This window comes from Coregonus lavaretus (assembly GCF_964263955.1).
Source record: "Coregonus lavaretus genome assembly, contig: HAP1_SCAFFOLD_611, whole genome shotgun sequence".
NCBI classification, from domain to species: domain Eukaryota; kingdom Metazoa; phylum Chordata; class Actinopteri; order Salmoniformes; family Salmonidae; genus Coregonus; species Coregonus lavaretus.
Window position 1 is genome coordinate 47620 of NW_028162780.1, and position 17605 is coordinate 65224.

At 45.4% G+C, this 17605-nt stretch overlaps 1 protein-coding gene across 1 annotated transcript in view; it reads left to right on the forward strand.

The window, feature by feature from the left end:
* Positions 1-12163: 12163 nt before the first annotated feature.
* The window catches only part of tecrl2b (trans-2,3-enoyl-CoA reductase-like 2b), a gene marked incomplete at both ends in the record, with an annotated part of 31056 nt that continues 25614 nt past the window's right edge, over positions 12164-17605 (forward strand). Inside the window, 3 exons of the mRNA XM_084193625.1 lie at positions 12164-12319; positions 12672-12723; positions 13997-14041. Coding sequence (XP_084049751.1) covers positions 12164-12319; positions 12672-12723; positions 13997-14041 — 253 coding nt within the window. The remainder of the gene's footprint in view (positions 12320-12671; positions 12724-13996; positions 14042-17605) is intronic.

Consider the following 17605-nt stretch of genomic DNA (forward strand, 5'->3'; position numbering starts at 1 on the left):
TTACGGGAGGACATCAAAAAGGAACCTGCATGTCGGGACGATGAGATGGACCTTGATACCCTCATCACCACGTCCATCCGTCTTGATGACATGTTGAGAGAGACAGACGGCGTTCCCAACACCTCCCGGAACCTCGACGCTCACCTCATCTGAGCTATGGAAGCCGCCCTGCCTCCGAGTCCTCACCGATGGAGGTGGGAAACACCCCCTACACCACCACGGACCACAGATCTCCTGGCGGCTCCCAATCTAGGCGGTATGACTCCCGTCGCCGCTCTGTGAGTGTTACGTCATCTCCTATCACAAAACCATTGTTTTTAGTTCCCATAACGGTGACTGGTTATTCCTTCTCTTCCATTTCCACCGCAATGATAGATTCCGGCTCAGCGGGGAACCTTTATAGATAGGGAGCTGGTCTCTGAATGGGGGTTGCCCACCGTGCCATTGCCTTCTCCGCTACACGTCACCTCGCTGGACAATAAACCACCTGGATCAGGCACCATTACGCACGTCACTCTCCCCATCACCATCACCACGAGGAGCTGTCATTCCACATCGTCACGTCACCCCTTCACCGGATCGTCTTGATATTGCCCTGGCTCAGACTACACAACCCCACCATCAATCAGATCACCAAGAGGATCACAGCCTAGTCCACCTCATGCCGGAAGACCTGCCTGCTGGTGGTTTGTTGTTCCACGTCAGTGGAGAGTCCGGAGGCCGCCCTCCAGCCCAACATTCCACGTGAGTACGCAGATCTCTCCGATGTCTTCTCTTCATTAAAAGCTATGTGTCTCCCTCCTCACAGGCCCTGGGACTACTGGAGGCCAAACTCCCCCCAAAGAGTCGCATTTACTCCCTTTCCACCCTGAAACAGGGGTTCATCATACGCTCTACCTCTCCTGCCTCCGCCAGCTTCTTCTTCGTGGCCAAAAAAGAGGGAGGACTGAGGCTGTGCATTGACTACAGGGGGCTGAATGCAGTCACCACCAAGTACCGAATTCCACCAACAGGCCATCTCCTTCCTGGGATACAGGATCAGCCCTGTACTGTCACGTCTCCTCCCGTTGCTCCCTTCCGGCGCTCTGATTCGCCGGTCTACTGAGCCACCGGTCTGAGCGCACCACCTCGGCAAACACAGGAATGGAAACCCAACGCACCCTAATCACCTCCAGCGCACCTGCACCTCGTTATATCATCACCACCCCTATTTAGCCCTGGACTGTTCTGTTTGATGTTGTGTGTAATTGTTAGCGTCGTGTCGTTTACTTGCTCTTTGTTATTCTCTTTCTCATTGTTAAGTAAACTTTTACCTTGTTGATTCCTGCGTCTTCGTCCTGCCTCTTCGTATCCTCAGTACTCGTCACAGATTTACACACCTCTCACGTAAATGGATGCAGCAGGTAATCCTCGTGTAGTTTCCCAGCACCTCGACGAGCACCAGCAGCAGAAGTGCTCCAAAATAATTGATTGTCTGTGTGATATGCTATTATATTATGTTAATGATCTCTATCAGAACGAACTGAAGCCTTTCTAACCAGAATACAATTAATTGAGTAAGAGTAAATTAGCTACCATGGTGATTATGATCCTATCAGGTCTGACCTGAGTATGGTGTCTGTCTGCCTGCCTGTCTGTCTGCCTGACTGCCTGTCTGTCTGTCTGCCTGCCTGCCTGTCTGTCTGTCTGCCTGCCTGTCTGTCTGCCTGTCTGCCTGACTGCCTGTCTGTCTGTCCAGGGCTGTAGGGACTAATCTGTGTGTGTGTGTGTAGATGACCCCCACACCAACGCACCCTGACCTGCTCCAGGGTGAAGTTTCCCCTAGGCACAGGTCTAGGATCAGCTTCCCCCCCCCCCCCAATCCTAACCTTTACCATTAGTAATGCAAAACCTAACCCAAGATCAGCACCTAGGGGCAACAGCCTGGCCTGGCCTGGATGGCTGACAGGATCAGCACCTAGGGGCAACAGCCTGGCCTGGCCTGGATGGCTGACAGGATCAGCACCTAGGGGCAACAGCCTGGCCTGGCCTGGATGGCTGACAGGATCAGCACCTAGGGGCAACAGCCTGGCCTGGCCTGGATGGCTGACAGGATCAGCACCTAGGGGCAACAGCCTGGCCTGGCCTGGATGGCTGACAGGATCAGCACCTAGGGGCAACAGCCTGGCCTGGCCTGGATGGCTGACAGGATCAGCACCTAGGGGCAACAGCCTGGCCTGGCCTGGATGGCTGACAGGATGCAGGATGAAGTGACGCTTCAGGTCAAATCAACGTTGAATTGAAAATATAACATCTGGATGAGGAGGGGACAGAAGAAAGAGGAGGAGGAGGAGGAGGAGGAGGAGGAAGAGGGGACCAGACTTGGAAAATGAGAAAATGTATAACGTTGCTAAATCAAACTTTGTGTTTGCTTAAGCAGCGATGTAAATGGTCTAAGTAAGTGACAGTTGCTCTCTCTGCTTCTATACCTCAGGCCCTCAGTGATTCAGAGGAGAAGAGATTAGTAGATTATATAGCTGAGGACATCACCAGGTCAGCAGTATATTGCAACGTGAAGGAGTAAGATACGTGAGGGGAAACAGATAATAAAGCCAGTGGCTTGAATGTGTCACATCGACAGTACCACCGAAGCAGAGCCACAAGGGTGTGGAACCAGCTGACAGATAGTCTCAACAGAATGGCTTCTGTCACAATGCTGAGCATTCTACCGGCTGTTGTCATCAGAACCAACCACAGAAGAAGATAGCACCTTTACCTTGTTTCCCAGATCCAATAGGTATGAACACTGTTTAATCTTCAGACCCACAGCTGAGGACAGCGTGCTTCTGTGGAACACTTCTAACCAATAAAATAAAATAAAATAAAATTGTATTTGTCACATACACGTGTTTATCAGGTCTTATTGCAGGTGTAGCGAAATGCTTGTGCTTTTAGCTCCGACAGTGCAGTAATGTCTAACAAGTAATATCTAACAATTTCACAACATATTCCCAATACACACAAATCTAAGTAAAGGAATGGAATTAAGAATATATACATATTTGGACGAGCAATGACAGAGCGGCATGGACTAAGATACAGTAGAATATTATAGAATACATTATATACATATGAGATGAGTAATGCAAGATATGTAAACATGACTAGTGTTCCATTTCTTAAAGTGGCCAGTGATTTCAATAGGCAGCAGCAGCCTCTAATGTGCTAGTGATGGCTATTTAACAGTCTGATGGCCTTGAGATAGAAGCTGTTTTTCAGTCTCTCGGTCCCAGCTTTGATGCATCTGTACTGACCTCGCCTTCTGGATGATAGCGGGGTGAACAGGCAGTGGCTCGGGTGGTTGATGTCCTCGATGATCTTTTTAGCCTTCCCGTGACAACGAAATGCAGCATTACCATCTCTAAACCATATATAACTCTGAGGCTAATGGAAACATCACTAACAGAGTGAGGCAGATGTACATGATAGATGGAAGAATCCCATCTCCCACACAGAGGAGGCTCCTCAGAGGACGGCGGGGAGGACCATCCTCAGTGAATTTCATAAGAAATAAAAAATAGTGAAACATTTAAAAATTCTCAAAAATAAATATTGGAAAAGTGGTGCGTGCATATGTATTCACCCCCTTTTGCTATGAATCCCCTAAATAAGATCTGCCGCAACCAATTACCTTCAGAAGTCACATAATTAGCTAGATTGCACACAGGTGGACTTTATTTAAGTGTCATATGATCTGTCACATGATCTCAGCATATGTTCTGAAAGGCCCCAGAGTCTGCAACACCACCAAGCAAGCAACACCATGAAGACCAAGGAGCTCTCCAAACAGGTAAGGGACACAGTTGTGGAGAAGTACAGATCAGGGTTGGGTTATAAAACAAATGTCAGAAACTTTGAACATCCCACGGAACACCATTAAATCCATTATTAAAAATTGGAAAGAATATGGCACCACAACAAACCTGCCAAGAGAGGGCCGCCCACCAAAACTCACGGATCAGGCAAGGAGGGCATTAATCAGAGAGGTAACAAAGAGACCAAAGCTAACTCTGAAGGAGCTGCAAAGCACCACAGCGGAGATTGGAGTATCTGTCCATAGGACCACTTTAAGCCGTACACTCCACAGAGCTGGGCTTTACGGAAGAGTGGCCAGAAAAAAGCCATTGCTTTAAGAAAAAAATAAGCAAACACGTTTGGTGTTCACCAAAAGGCATGTGAGAGACTCCCCAAACATATGGAAGAAGGTACTCTGGTCAGATGAGACAAAAATTGAGCTTTTTGGCCATCAAGGAAAATGCTATGTCTGGCACAAACCCAACACCTCTCATCACCCCGAGAACACCATCCCCACAGTGAAGCATGGTGGTGGCATCATCATGCTGTGGGGATGTTTTCCATCGACAGGGACTGGGAAACTGGTCAGAATTGAAGGAATGATGGATGGCGCTAAATACAGGGAAATTCTTGAGGGGAAACCTGTTTCAGTCTTCCAGAGATTTGAGACTAGGACGGAGGTTCACCTTCCAGCAGGACAATGACCCTAAGCATACTGCTAAAACAACACTCGAGTGGTTTAAGGGGAAACATTTAAATATTTTTGAATGGCCTAGTCAAAGCCCAGACCTCAATCCAATTGAGAATCTGTGGTATGACTTAAAGATTGCTGTACACCAGCGGAACCCATCCAACTTGAAGGAGCTGGAGCAGTTTTGCCTTGAAGAATGGGCAAAAATCCCAGTGGCTAAATGTGTCAAGCTTATAGAGACATACCCCAAGAGACTTGCAGCTGTAATTGCTGCAAAAGGTGGCTCTACAAAGTATTGACTTTGGGGGGGTGAATAGTTATGCATGCTCAAGTTTTCAGTTTTTTTGTCTTATTTCTTGTTTGTTTCACAAAAAAAAATATTTTGCATCTTCAAAGTGGTAGGCATGTTGTGTAGATCAAATGATACAACCCCCCAAAAAATCAATTTTAATTCCAGGTTGTAAGGCAACAAAATAGGAAAAATGGCAAGGGGGGTAAATACTTTCTCAAGCCACTGTAATTGAGGTCATATGTACATGTCGGTAGAGTTAAAGTGACTATGCATAAATAATAAACAGAGTAGCAGCAGCGTAAAAGAGGGGGTTGGGGGGGGGTGGCAGTGCAAATAGTCCAGGTAGCCATGATTAGTTGTTCAGGAGTCTTATGGCTTGGGGATAGAAGCGAGGGACAGAGGAGAGAGGGAAAGAGGAGAGAGGAAGAGGAGAGAGGGACAGAGGAGAGAGGAAGAGGAGCACCAGAGAGGAAGAGGAGAGAGGGACAGAGGGAAAGAGGAGAGAGGGACAGAGGAGAGAGGAAGAGGAGCACCAGAGAGGAAGAGGAGAGAGGGACAGAGGGAAAGAGGAGAGAGGGACAGAGGAGAGAGGAAGAGGAGCACCAGAGAGGAAGAGGAGAGAGGGACAGAGGGAAAGAGGAGAGAGGGACAGAGGAGAGAGGAAGAGGAGCACCAGAGAGGAAGAGGAGAGAGGGACAGAGGGACAGAGGAGAGAGGGACAGAGGAGAGAGGAAGAGGAGCACCAGAGAGGAAGAGGAGAGAGGGACAGAGGGAAAGAGGAGAGAGGGACAGAGGAGAGAGGAAGAGGAGCACCAGAGAGGAAGAGGAGAGAGGGACAGAGGGACAGAGGAGAGAGGGACAGAGGAGAGAGGAAGAGGAGCACCAGAGAGGAAGAGGAGAGAGGGACAGAGGGAAAGAGGAGAGAGGGACAGAGGAGAGAGGAAGAGGAGCACCAGAGAGGAAGAGGAGAGAGGGACAGAGGGAAAGAGGAGAGAGGGACAGAGGAGAGAGGAAGAGGAGCACCAGAGAGGAAGAGGAGAGAGGGACAGAGGGACAGAGGAGAGAGGGACAGAGGAGAGAGGAAGAGGAGCACCAGAGAGGAAGAGGAGAGAGGGACAGAGGGAAAGAGGAGAGAGGGACAGAGGAGAGAGGAAGAGGAGCACCAGAGAGGAAGAGGAGAGAGGGACAGAGGGAAAGAGGAGAGAGGGACAGAGGAGAGAGGAAGAGGAGCACCAGAGAGGAAGAGGAGAGAGGGACAGAGGGAAAGAGGAGAGAGGGACAGAGGAGAGAGGAAGAGGAGCACCAGAGAGGAAGGGGAGAGAGGGACAGAGGAGAGAGGGAAAGAGGAGAGAGGGACAGAGGAGAGAGAAGACAATGAAGAAGAAAAGGAAGATGCTGCTCTGCTTACAGCTATACTTTCTGCCAATAGCTAGATATATATTTTATATATATTTTTGTTGCATGGGCTACATGTCAATCCAACACGTCCGCCGATATCGGCCGTCTGTATCTGCGGTGGGAGGTGGCAGAGCTACAGCGTGTTTGTCAGACCAGGAGACATCCCGAAAACCGGTCTTCTCATGGAAAAGTCTGTAGCGTCCGAACGGTTTGGTCTACTAAAGTGATATGATAGTAAAGCGTAAAGAGTAATATGGGAACGAGTGTGCGTGGAGAAAATATAGTTTTGTCTGTCTCTCTCTCTGCATAAATTGCATCCTTTAATGTGCCATAGAACTAGTAATAAAATGAAGCTCTGGTACTATGGATAACTATTGGCAGGCTTCGGCTGCGGTACAACTCATGGTTCTCACAGGGGAAGTGAAATGATAAACTACAATCACTTTAAATCATGATGCACGTCACAAATGACACACAACAACACCCTGAGCGCATCGGACATGGAACACCAATACAAATGTAAAAACAGCACAACAGCGTAGATAAACAAGTTCCTTGAATTTTCTTTTTGGCGGTGCCTTTTACATTATAGGACAGACACTTGTGGTTTCTGGCTAACGTTACACCAATTAAAGGAGTGAGGCAAAACTTTCATGTTGAAACTAAGGGGGAGTTGAGTAGCAAAATGCAATTGTGACGAAGTGAAAATGTACCGTTTCCATCCATTCACCCACTGCTCTTTATGCGAACAGCTGTGTTCTCTGATATCTACATTGCGCGCGCGAGGTTGATGGAAACTGTACATTTTCACTTCAGAAAAAGGTGTGACGTTAATAACGTTTCCTTTCATTATGTGACGTCGAATTCATGAAAATATTTGCTGCCATTGTAGTAAGGTTGGCAATACGATATGGTCTTCAGACTTACCAGTTTTGTATTATTTTTGCTTGAAAGAACAACTAGTGGGTTTTGAGTGCTTCTCCCCTATTTGGAAAGTTGGTCCGCCCGCTCTTCAGTCAGAGAGATGTACTGAGAGCAGGTTCATGGCTCCTTCCTCTGTACATAAAAACTGTTTAAAACTGTATTTACACAATAGTGTCTTTGGAAAACTGGTTCATATATCCCAAAGTCAATAGTGAATGTGACTATGTATATATTTACGTTGCCGTTAATGTATTTGGAGCCTTTTTCGGCAATTCAAGATTATTATTATCTTTATTGAAAGTCCAGCAAGCGCCAGGACCGTCTCCTAAAGTTGATTCAGCTGCGGGATCGGGGCACCACCAGTGCAGAGCTTGCTCAGGAATGGCAGCTGGCAGGTGAGAGTGCATTTGCACACACAGTGAGGCAAATACTTTTGGAGGATGGCCTGGTGTCAAGAAGGGCAGCAAATAAGCCTCTTCTCTCCAGGAAAAACATCAGGGACAGACTGATATTCTGCAAAAGGTACAGGGATTGGACTGCTGAGGACTGGGGTAAAGTCATTTTCTCTGATGAATCCCCTTTCCGATTGTTTGGGGCATCTGGAAAACACCTTGTCCAGAGAAGACAAGGTGAGCGCTACCATCAGTCCTGTGTCATGCCAACAGTAAAGCATCCTGAGACCATTCATGTGTGGGGTTGCTTCTCAGCCAAGGGACTGGGCTCACTCACAATTTTGCTTAAGAACACAGCCATGAATAAAGAATGGTACCAACACATCCTCCGAGAGCAACTTCTCCCAACCATCCAAAAACAGTAATGCCTTTTCCCGCATGATGGAGCACCTTGCCATAAGGCAAAAGTGATAACTAAGTGGCTCAGGGAACAAAATATCAACATTTTGGGGTCTTGGCCAGGAAACTCCCCAGACCTTAATCCCATTGAGAACTTGTGGTCGATCCTCAAGAGGCAGGTGGACAAACAAAAACCCCACAAATTCTGACAAACTCCAAGCATTGATTATGCAAGAATGGGCTGCCATCAGTCAGGATGTGGCCCAGAAGTTAATTGACAGCATGCCAGGGCGGATTGCAGAGGTCTTGATATAATTAAAAGAAGGGTCAACACTGCAAATATTGACTCTTTGCATAAACGTAATGTAATTGTCAATAAAAGCCTTTGACACTTATGGAATGCTTGTAATTATACTTCAGTATACCATAGTAACATCTAACAACAATATCTCATGACACTGAAGCAGCGAACTTTGTGAAAACCAATACTTGCGTCATTCTCAAAACCTTTGACCACGACTGTACAGGCATGGTATTTCTGATTTCTGTGTTGTGGGTGAGCTTTGAATCGCAGCCAATCACTAAAACACAAGACAACATTAGATATGCCAACTATTGATTAAAAAAAAAACCTGCCTCTTCTTCTCTGCTATTCTAAAACAGGCTTGCCCTAAGGTGGTATTGTTCAGAAGACCAAGTAGACAAAGTACTGGTGTTGCCCTCTAGTGGTAGATTATGGAACAGCTGTCTCAAAGCCTTTGACTGGTGAACGCACAGCACTTTACATTGAGCCGATCAATAGATGTGATTGATGTCTTACTAATGAGACTCCATAATGTCCCCAGAGGAAAACTATGTCCCAAATTGGCACCCTATTCCCTATGTAGTGCACTACTTTTGACCAGTACCCTATAGAGCCCTATGATACCTGGTCAAAAGTAGTGCACTATAAAGGGAACAGGGTGCCATTTGGGCAAAGACCTGGTCAGGAAACAGCTGATCTGTTGCTCTGGTCTGACTTCTGATGGACACCTGCTTTAAATGTGCCTCCGTCAGTTTCAAGGCGGCTGTGATTGCATATAGCACCTCTGTCATCATGGGTCCATTTATCTGGACTCGAGAGGTTGTGCAGTCAGAACCTCTTGCAGAGAGAGAGCATAGGTCCATTTATCTGGATGGGTATAGAGTCATAACCTCTTGCAGGACATTGAGGAGTCAAGATGGGTGACTGGAGGGACTGTTCAGGTTCAGACACACCTGGAGAGGAATGGGAGGATGACGCCAGGGTTGTTTCAGAATCAGACATCGAGGAGCTGTTGAGAAGATCTTTGAGGGGAACAAGACAGAGGAGACAGGACAGAGCGCTGAGCAGAATTGCTTTCTTTGAGGTAAGAGTAATCATTATAATTGTTCTCATAAATAAGAGTTATATTTTGAACGCATAGGAAAGGTGCATGAATTAAGGAGCTTAAGGAGCAAACTGAAGAGTTGCTGAATTAAATGTCCTCTTCACCTCACTTATACACTGAGTGTACAAAACATTGTGAACACCTGCTCTTTCCATGACATAGACTGACCAGGTGAATCCAGGTGAAAACTATGATCCTTTATTGATGTCACTTGTTAAATCCACTTCAATCAGTGTAGATGAAGGGGAGGAGACAGGTTAAACCCTATGGTTGATGTCAGCAACCCCATGAAAATCAAATTGGCATAATAAAAACATCCCCATAAAAATGTGTCAGTTTAAGCTAGAGATATCTGTTTTTTTTGCATTGGATGCGTCTCAATCCACCGCATCCGCCAACGTCTCACTCCGCATCTGGGGTGAAAGGTGACAGAGCCAGAGCGGTGTGTGTCAGACCATGAGACATCCCCGAAAATCGGTCTTCTCACAAAAACGTCTGTAGCTTCCAAACTATTATAACCCCTCTGTTTAAAAGGTGAGACTCCCACAAAAATGTTAATGTCCTCACAAGACTCGTCTGAAGGTCTCCCGGTACAAGTTGATTAAAAAAAAAAAAAAAAAAACGTACAAAAAACAAACAAACACAAACAAATGTTTTGTGATCTTTTATTATATCTCTCAGATATAGGACAGACTAAACAGAACAAACTTCCTTTAGATGTTTTTGGGGAGGACTATCTGAGGTTCCATGTAGTGAATCTGTTATTCCAATGCGTTTGTAAGGGCTAATAGCAGTAAGCCCAAATATATTTTTTTTAATAAAATGATATTTGTATATATTTCCTTTATACTTCAAGGGGTCTTAAAATTCTAAATCAAATAGCAAAATGATCCTGGGTATGACCTTAAAACAATTCCATATAGCTTAGTAGAATCCCCCTCCCCTAGCTTAGACAGGGCTTAGATTCTTATGGGTTAAAGAATGATTTTTAAGCCTTGAGACAATTGTGTATGTGTGCAATTCGGAGGGTGAATGGTCAAGACAAAAGATTGAAGTGCCTTTGAACGGGGTATGGTAGTAGGTGCCAGGCGCACCGGTTTATTTCTAGAACTATAATGCTGCTGGGTTTTTCACACTCAACAGTTTCCCAAGTGTATTAAGAATGGTCCACTTGACACAACTTGTGGGAAGCATTGGAGTCAGCATGGACCAGCATCCCTGTGGAACGCTTTCGACACCTGGTAGAGTCCATGCCCCGATGAAATGAGGCTATTCTGAGGGCAGGGGAGGGTGGGGGGGGGGGGGGGGGGGGGGGGGGGGGGGGGGGGGGGTTCTTCATGTTTTGTACACTCAGTATCTTTAAATGCAGACTGCACAAACAACTAAATCTGTTTGGATGTAGGCCTACTGTGATTTACATGATGCTTATGTCCAGTACAGACTTACAGTGGTGGTGAAAGATACTGTATGACTTCACTATGGTTACCAATGAAACCTCAACACTGATAAGCCCCTATGCTATTAGCCAGGGACATGCTTCTACAGTAGCACCGTGCTGTTAGCCAGGGATATGATTCTACAGTAGCACCGTGCTATTAGCCAGGGATATGATTCTACAGTAGAACCGTACTGTTAGCCAGGGATATGATTCTACAGTAGAACCGTACTGTTAGCCAGGGATATGATTCTACAGTAGCACCGTGCTATTAGCCAGGGATATGATTCTACAGTAGCACCGTGCTGTTAGCCAGGGATATGATTCTACAGTAACACCGTACTGTTAGCCAGGGATATGATTCTACAGTAGCACCGTGCTATTAGCCAGGGATATGCTTCTACAGTAACACCGTACTGTTAGCCAGGGATATGCTTCTACAGTAACACCATACTGTTAGCCAGGGATATGATTCTACAGTAACACCGTACTGTTAGCCAGGGATATGCTTCTACAGTAGCACCATACTGTTTACTGGAAGAATTACTTGGCTTCAACTAGGTTTGCATCCCAAATGGCATCCTGTTAAAAAGTAGGGCACTATATAGGGGATAGGGTGCCATTCGGAACGTAGACCTGACGTTACCATGTCAGAATGTAGCAGGTGACGCTATGACATATTCTATCAGATGCCATATCATGTTTAGACTAGTCAGATGGGGTGTAAATGTGTTCATGGGTCTAACATATATGGAAATAACGTTCATTGATGTCGAAGGCCACAGCATATGGGGAATGCTGCAGTTATTTGGCATCAGAAAAAAAGTAGCCTAACATCAGATCCCCTAACATCAGATCCCCTAACATCAGATCCCCTAACATCAGATCCCCTAACATCAGATCCCCTAACATCAGATCCCCTAACATCAGATCCCCTAACATCAGATCCCTAACATCAGATCCCCTAACATCAGATCCCCTAACATTAGATCCCCTAACATCAGATCCCCTAACATTAGATCCCCTAACATCAGATTCCCTAACATTAGATCACCTAACATCAGATTCCCTAACAGCAGATCCCCTAACATCAGATCCCCTAACATTAGATCCCCTAACATCAGATTCCCTAACATCCCCTCATGTTGCTCAAACCTATTTATCACTGAGATAATGATTAGGGTCACACCTACGCACACACACACACACACACGCACACACACACATACACACACGCGCGCACACACACACACACACGAACACACCACAGGGTTAGTCATGTCGATGTTATCTTACCCCTGTCACACAGCAACTAGGTTCTGACACTCACACACCACAGGGCAGATTGGGCCTGAAAAACCACACACCTGGAAGGTACCCATTAGAAACATGGATTTAAAAAGCCTGTTCGTGGTAGCTCAGTTTATAAAGGCAAGATGTGCCCATGGTATGATGGCAGGAAAGGCCAAAAAGGATAAGAATTATATTTCTTATGAGGTGGAGATTCTGGATTCCAAGAAGTTGAAGCTGTGCTACTTGGACAAGGTCAGTAAAAAACTTCCCTAGTTTCATTTCATTAGCTGCTGAAATAAATCTATTACTGCAATTCACCTGTTTGGGACAGTGGTAATTATAACCAGGCATTTCCCTTTTGTCATCACAAGCTGTATTCTGTTATGAGGCAACCTACAGTACTGTAAAGCTGAAGCGTTTACCGTGAATAAAGTCTCCGCTAAAGAGGGAACATTGACTTTAAATTTCACTCACGCTGTAAAGCTGAACTTCCACAATGCGGATTGAATAGAGCCCTTAATTTTATGAAACGGAGGTTTTGGGATAGTGGGTACTTCAAGATGATGTCAACTTGTTTATGTGTAACAGCTGTGTACTCTGTCAGGTGGAACCCAATGCCACTATTGGAGAGATCAAGTGTCTATTATATAAGAGCTGTGAGTACCCTGTCTCTGCCCTGTCCTGTCTCTGTGCTGTCTCTGTCCTGTCTCTGTCCAGGTCTCTGTCCTGTCTCTGTCCTGTCTCTGTCTCTGCCCTGTCTCTGTCTCTGCCCTGTCTCTGTCATGTCTCTGTCCTGTCTGTTTATGGTCTCTGTCCTGTCTCTGTCTTGTCTCTGTCTTGTCTCTGTCTTGTCTTGTCTATGTCCTGTCTCTGCCCGGTCTCTGTCTCTGTCTCTGCCCTGTCTCTGTCCTGTCTCTGTCTTGTCTCTGTCCTGTCTCTGTCTTGTCTCTGTCTTGTCTCTGTCTTGTCTTGTCTATGTCCTGTCTCTGCCCGGTCTCTGTCTCTGTCTCTGCCCTGTCTCTGTCCTGTCTCTGTCTTGTCTCTGTCTTGTCCCTGTCTTGTCTCTGTCTTGTCTCGTCTATGTCCTGTCTCTGCCCGGTCTCTGTCTCTGCCCTGTCTCTGTCCTGTCTCTGCCCGGTCTCTGCCCTGTCTCTGTCCTGCCCTATCTCTGTCATGTCTCTGTCCTGTCTGTTTACGGTCTCTGTCTTGTCTCTGTCTTGTCTCTGTCTTGTCTCTGTCTTGTCCCGTCTCTGCCCTGTCTCTGCCCTGTCTCTGCCCTGTCTCTGTCCCTGCCCTGTCTCTTCCCTGTCTCTGCCCTGTCTCTGCCCTGTCTCTGTCCTGTCTCTGTCATGTCTCTGTCCTGTCTCTGCCCTGTCTCTGTCCTGTCCCTTCCCTGTCTCTGCCCTGTCTCTGCCCTGTCTCTGTCTCTGCCCTGCCTCTGTCCTGTCTCTGCCCTGTCTCTGTCCCTGCCCTGTCTCTTCCCTGTCTCTGCCCTGTCTCTGCCCTGTCTCTGCCCTGTCTCTGTCTCTGCCCTGTCTCTTCACTGCCTCTGCCCTGTCTCTGCCCTGTCTCTGTCCTGTCTCTGTCTCTGTCCTGTCTCTGCCCTGTCTCTTCCCTGCCTCTGTCCTGTCTCTGCCCTGTCTCTGCCCTGTCTCTGCTCTGTCTCTGTCCCTGCCCTGTCTCTGTCCTGTCCCTGTCTCTGCCCTGTCTCTGTCTGTTATACAAGTGTGTTACATTCATTATTACCAGTGGATGGCATGAAATAGCTTGTTGCATTTCATCTTCAGCATTTGGCCATAGATAGATTTCAGGAAATACACTGACATTCCAACTCCAACTTTACATCCTGAATTGACTGAATTGACCCCAACCCTGAGGATGTCTTAATAGTGTTTCTGAAGTGACTAAAGCCCATTGTGATGGTTACAGATCCCAAATGGTACCCAGCCAGGCAGGCTCTGTCGCTTCAACCAGGTACGTCCTCCTCTGAATCCTCCAAGCCTTCACCTCTGACATACACACTGACATACAGTACCAGTCAAAGGTTTTAGAACACATTTACATTTACATTTACGTCATTTAGCAGACGCTCTTATCCAGAGCGACTTACAGTTAGTGCATACATTATTTTTTGTATTTTTCATACTGGTCCCCCGTGGGAATCAAACCCACAACCCTGGCGTTGCAAACGCCATGCTCTACCAACTGAGCTACATCCCTGAGCACCAACACCTACTCATTCAAGGGTTTTTCTTTATTTTTACTATTTTCTACATTGTAGAATAATATTGAAGACATCAAAACTATGAAATAACACATATGGAATCATGTAGTAACCAAAAAAGTGTTAAACAAATCAAAATATATGTTCTATTTTAAATTTTTCAAAGCAGCCATCCTTTGCCTTGATGACAGCTTTGCACACTCTTGGCATTCTCTCAACCAGCTTCATGAGGTAGTCACCTGGAATGCATTTCAATTAACAGGTGTGCCTTGTTAAAAGTTAATTTGTGGAATTTATTTCGTTCTTAATGCGTTTGAGCCAATCAGTTGTGTTGTGACAAGGTAGGGGTGGTATACAGAAGATAGCCCTATTTGGTAAAATACCTAGTCCATATTATGGCGAGAACAGCTCAAATAAGTAAAGAGAAATGACAGTTCATCATTACCTGAAGGTCAGTCAATCCGGAACATTTCAAGAACTTTGAAAGTTTATTCAAGTGCAGTCGCAAAAACCATCAAGCGCTATGATGAAACTGGCTCTCATGAGGACCGCCACAGGAATAGAAGACCCAGAGTTACCTCTACTGCAGAGGATAAGTTCATTAGAGTTACCAGCCTCAGAAATTGCAGCCCAGAGAAATGCTTCACAGAATTCCAGTAACAGACACATCTCAACATCAACTGTTCAGAGGAGACTGCGTGAATCAGGCCTTCATGGTCGAATTGCTGTTTGAAGAATCTCAAATATAAAATATAGTTTGATTTGTTTAACACTTTTTTGGTTACTACATGATTCCACATGTGTTATTTCATAGTTTTGATGTCTTCACTATTATTCTACCATGTAGACAATAGTAAAAAATAAAGAAAAAAACCTTGAATGAGTAGGTGTGTCCAATCTGACTGGTACTGTATACAGTGACATACAGAGCACAGGAGGAAGATTTTAGAAATACAAACCGTATATGAATATCTATAACAATATCAACACTGTCACACATTTCAACATTAGAAGTAACCAGCAGCACAACAGAGTAGTTTGTTTGTCATCACGTCAATGTTTTCCCATTGGGACGGCACTACCTGTGAAGCCCACATTCATCTTTCATCACATGACCTCTCATATGACCGACTGGAAGATGTAGCGGTAACCTGATGATATTTTTTTGACGCAACCGAAGAGCCTGGACAGCTGAGAGCATGACCTGAGCTTCTCGGACATAACAGAGAAGCTTTGGCAGCAGGTCGGGTCAGGTTCTGTGCCAAAGCACTAGCTGGCCAACAGCAGGTCACAGAGAGGACCGTAGCTATGAGGTCTGTGCATTCCTGCCCGTCTGACACTGCAGGCAGGCTCAGTCAAACACGACATTGAAAGAAAACAAGTACTATTTGAACCCGGGTCTCTCAGAGAGGGCCATAGCTTTGATAGCTTAGAGTAACAGGCTGGGGAAGGCTAATTACATTTTAGTAATTTAACAAGCGCTCTTAACCAGAGCGTCGTGCAGGAGCAATTAGGGTCAAGTGCCTTGCTCAAAGAGCACATAGCCAGATTTGTTCACCTAGTTGGCTCAGGGAGCCGAACCAGCAATCTTTCGGTTACTGGCACAACACGCTTAACCACTAGGCTACCTGCCACCACAATCTGGGGAGGTTTGACCCCTGTCATCTTAAAAAGCAGGAAAGGGTGTCGGTTAACACTCATGGTGTTTATGTGCGTGCGTGTGCGTGCACGTCTATGTGTTTATGTCTATGTGTTTAAATCAAAGACATTAAAACCTAATTAAAATACTTCCGGTGCCATGTGCCATCGGGAGTTTTCCATAGTAATACGTGGATGACATCAGCGCTATCACTAACTACTGAAGTGTGCAATATTGCTGAATTTGGCTGAATGGCTTCAAAAAAATCTTTAAAGATCATGGTGAAAGTGGCCGTAACTAGCAAATTACCTGTCTATTATCGATGTAATCCTTTTCATCCTGCCTGTCTGTGTCAGAAAGTCAGAAGGAATCACTATTTAATTAAATATCTCGATTTGTAGCAAACTTTAAAATAATTCACAGTGAGGATCGAACTTGATCATAATAAACACATTTTAGAGCCCAAAACTACGGAAGTCCAGAGAGGACATATGAATAGAAAAATTATAATTCCCTCATTATGTTGAGATCACAACTTATTTATCTCGTGATCACTACATGACGAAAGTAGTCATGATCACAGATACTTGTCGAGATCACAGGTAATTAAAAGCACCACGCGTCATCCATTAATTCGATCAGATTCATGTGGCTGCGTTGATCGCAATGCAGGGCATTTAAACCCTGAACGATGCCTGACAGGCAGCCCTGTCGCCCAGGCAACACTGTCTCCCAGGCTGAGTGCCGCCCCCCAAGACCACAGCCAATCCCATGCAAGGAACCAACGCAGCTAACTTGGCTAGTCTTGTGAGCTAGCTAGTTAGCGAGGTAGTTTTCTTGGCTAGCAAGATAGCTTGTTATCTATTCTGGTTGTTAGCTTGCGTAACTGATATGTGTATAATAATTATTAGTATATGTTTTGTGGATAATATTTACATTTACAGTGGGTGAGCTCCATTCCTGACAGGCTGATCAGATTCAATTTCAGCCTCAGAGGCTGATAAGTCAGGATGCTGCCTTGTAGGCTGTTTCATAGGTAAAGCTCCTTACAGGCAGATTAGCTGTCAGCGCTTTATAGGCTGATGCATATAATCCAGAGTTCCTTTGTTATGTTTAAAATCACAATTTATTCATCTCATGATCACTACATAAAAGTTTTTTGTGTTTGGGGCTCATTATCAGTTTATAAATTAGAATGTTAGCAAGCTAAACGTCCCTTACCTTGAGCTAAGCGCTTGTGGGGAATTTAAGCCCTGAACGATGCTGACATCATAGTCACCCAGACTGTGTGCCATCCCCAAGACCACAGCCAATCGCATGCAAGCAACAACGGAGCTAACTTGGCTAGACTTGTGAGCGAGCTAGCTATCCTATATATATATATATACAGTGGGGGAAAAAAGTATTTAGTCAGCCACCAATTGTGCAAGTTCTCCCACTTAAAAAGATGAGAGAGGCCTGTAATTTTCATCATAGGTACACGTCAACTATGACAGACAAAATGAGGAAAAAAAAAAATCCAGAAAATCACATTGTAGGATTTTTAATGAATTAATTTGCAAATTATGGTGGAAAATAAGTATTTGGTCAATAACAAAAGTTTCTCAATACTTTGTTATATACCCTTTGTTGGCAATGACACAGGTCAAACGTTTTCTATAAGTCTTCACAAGGT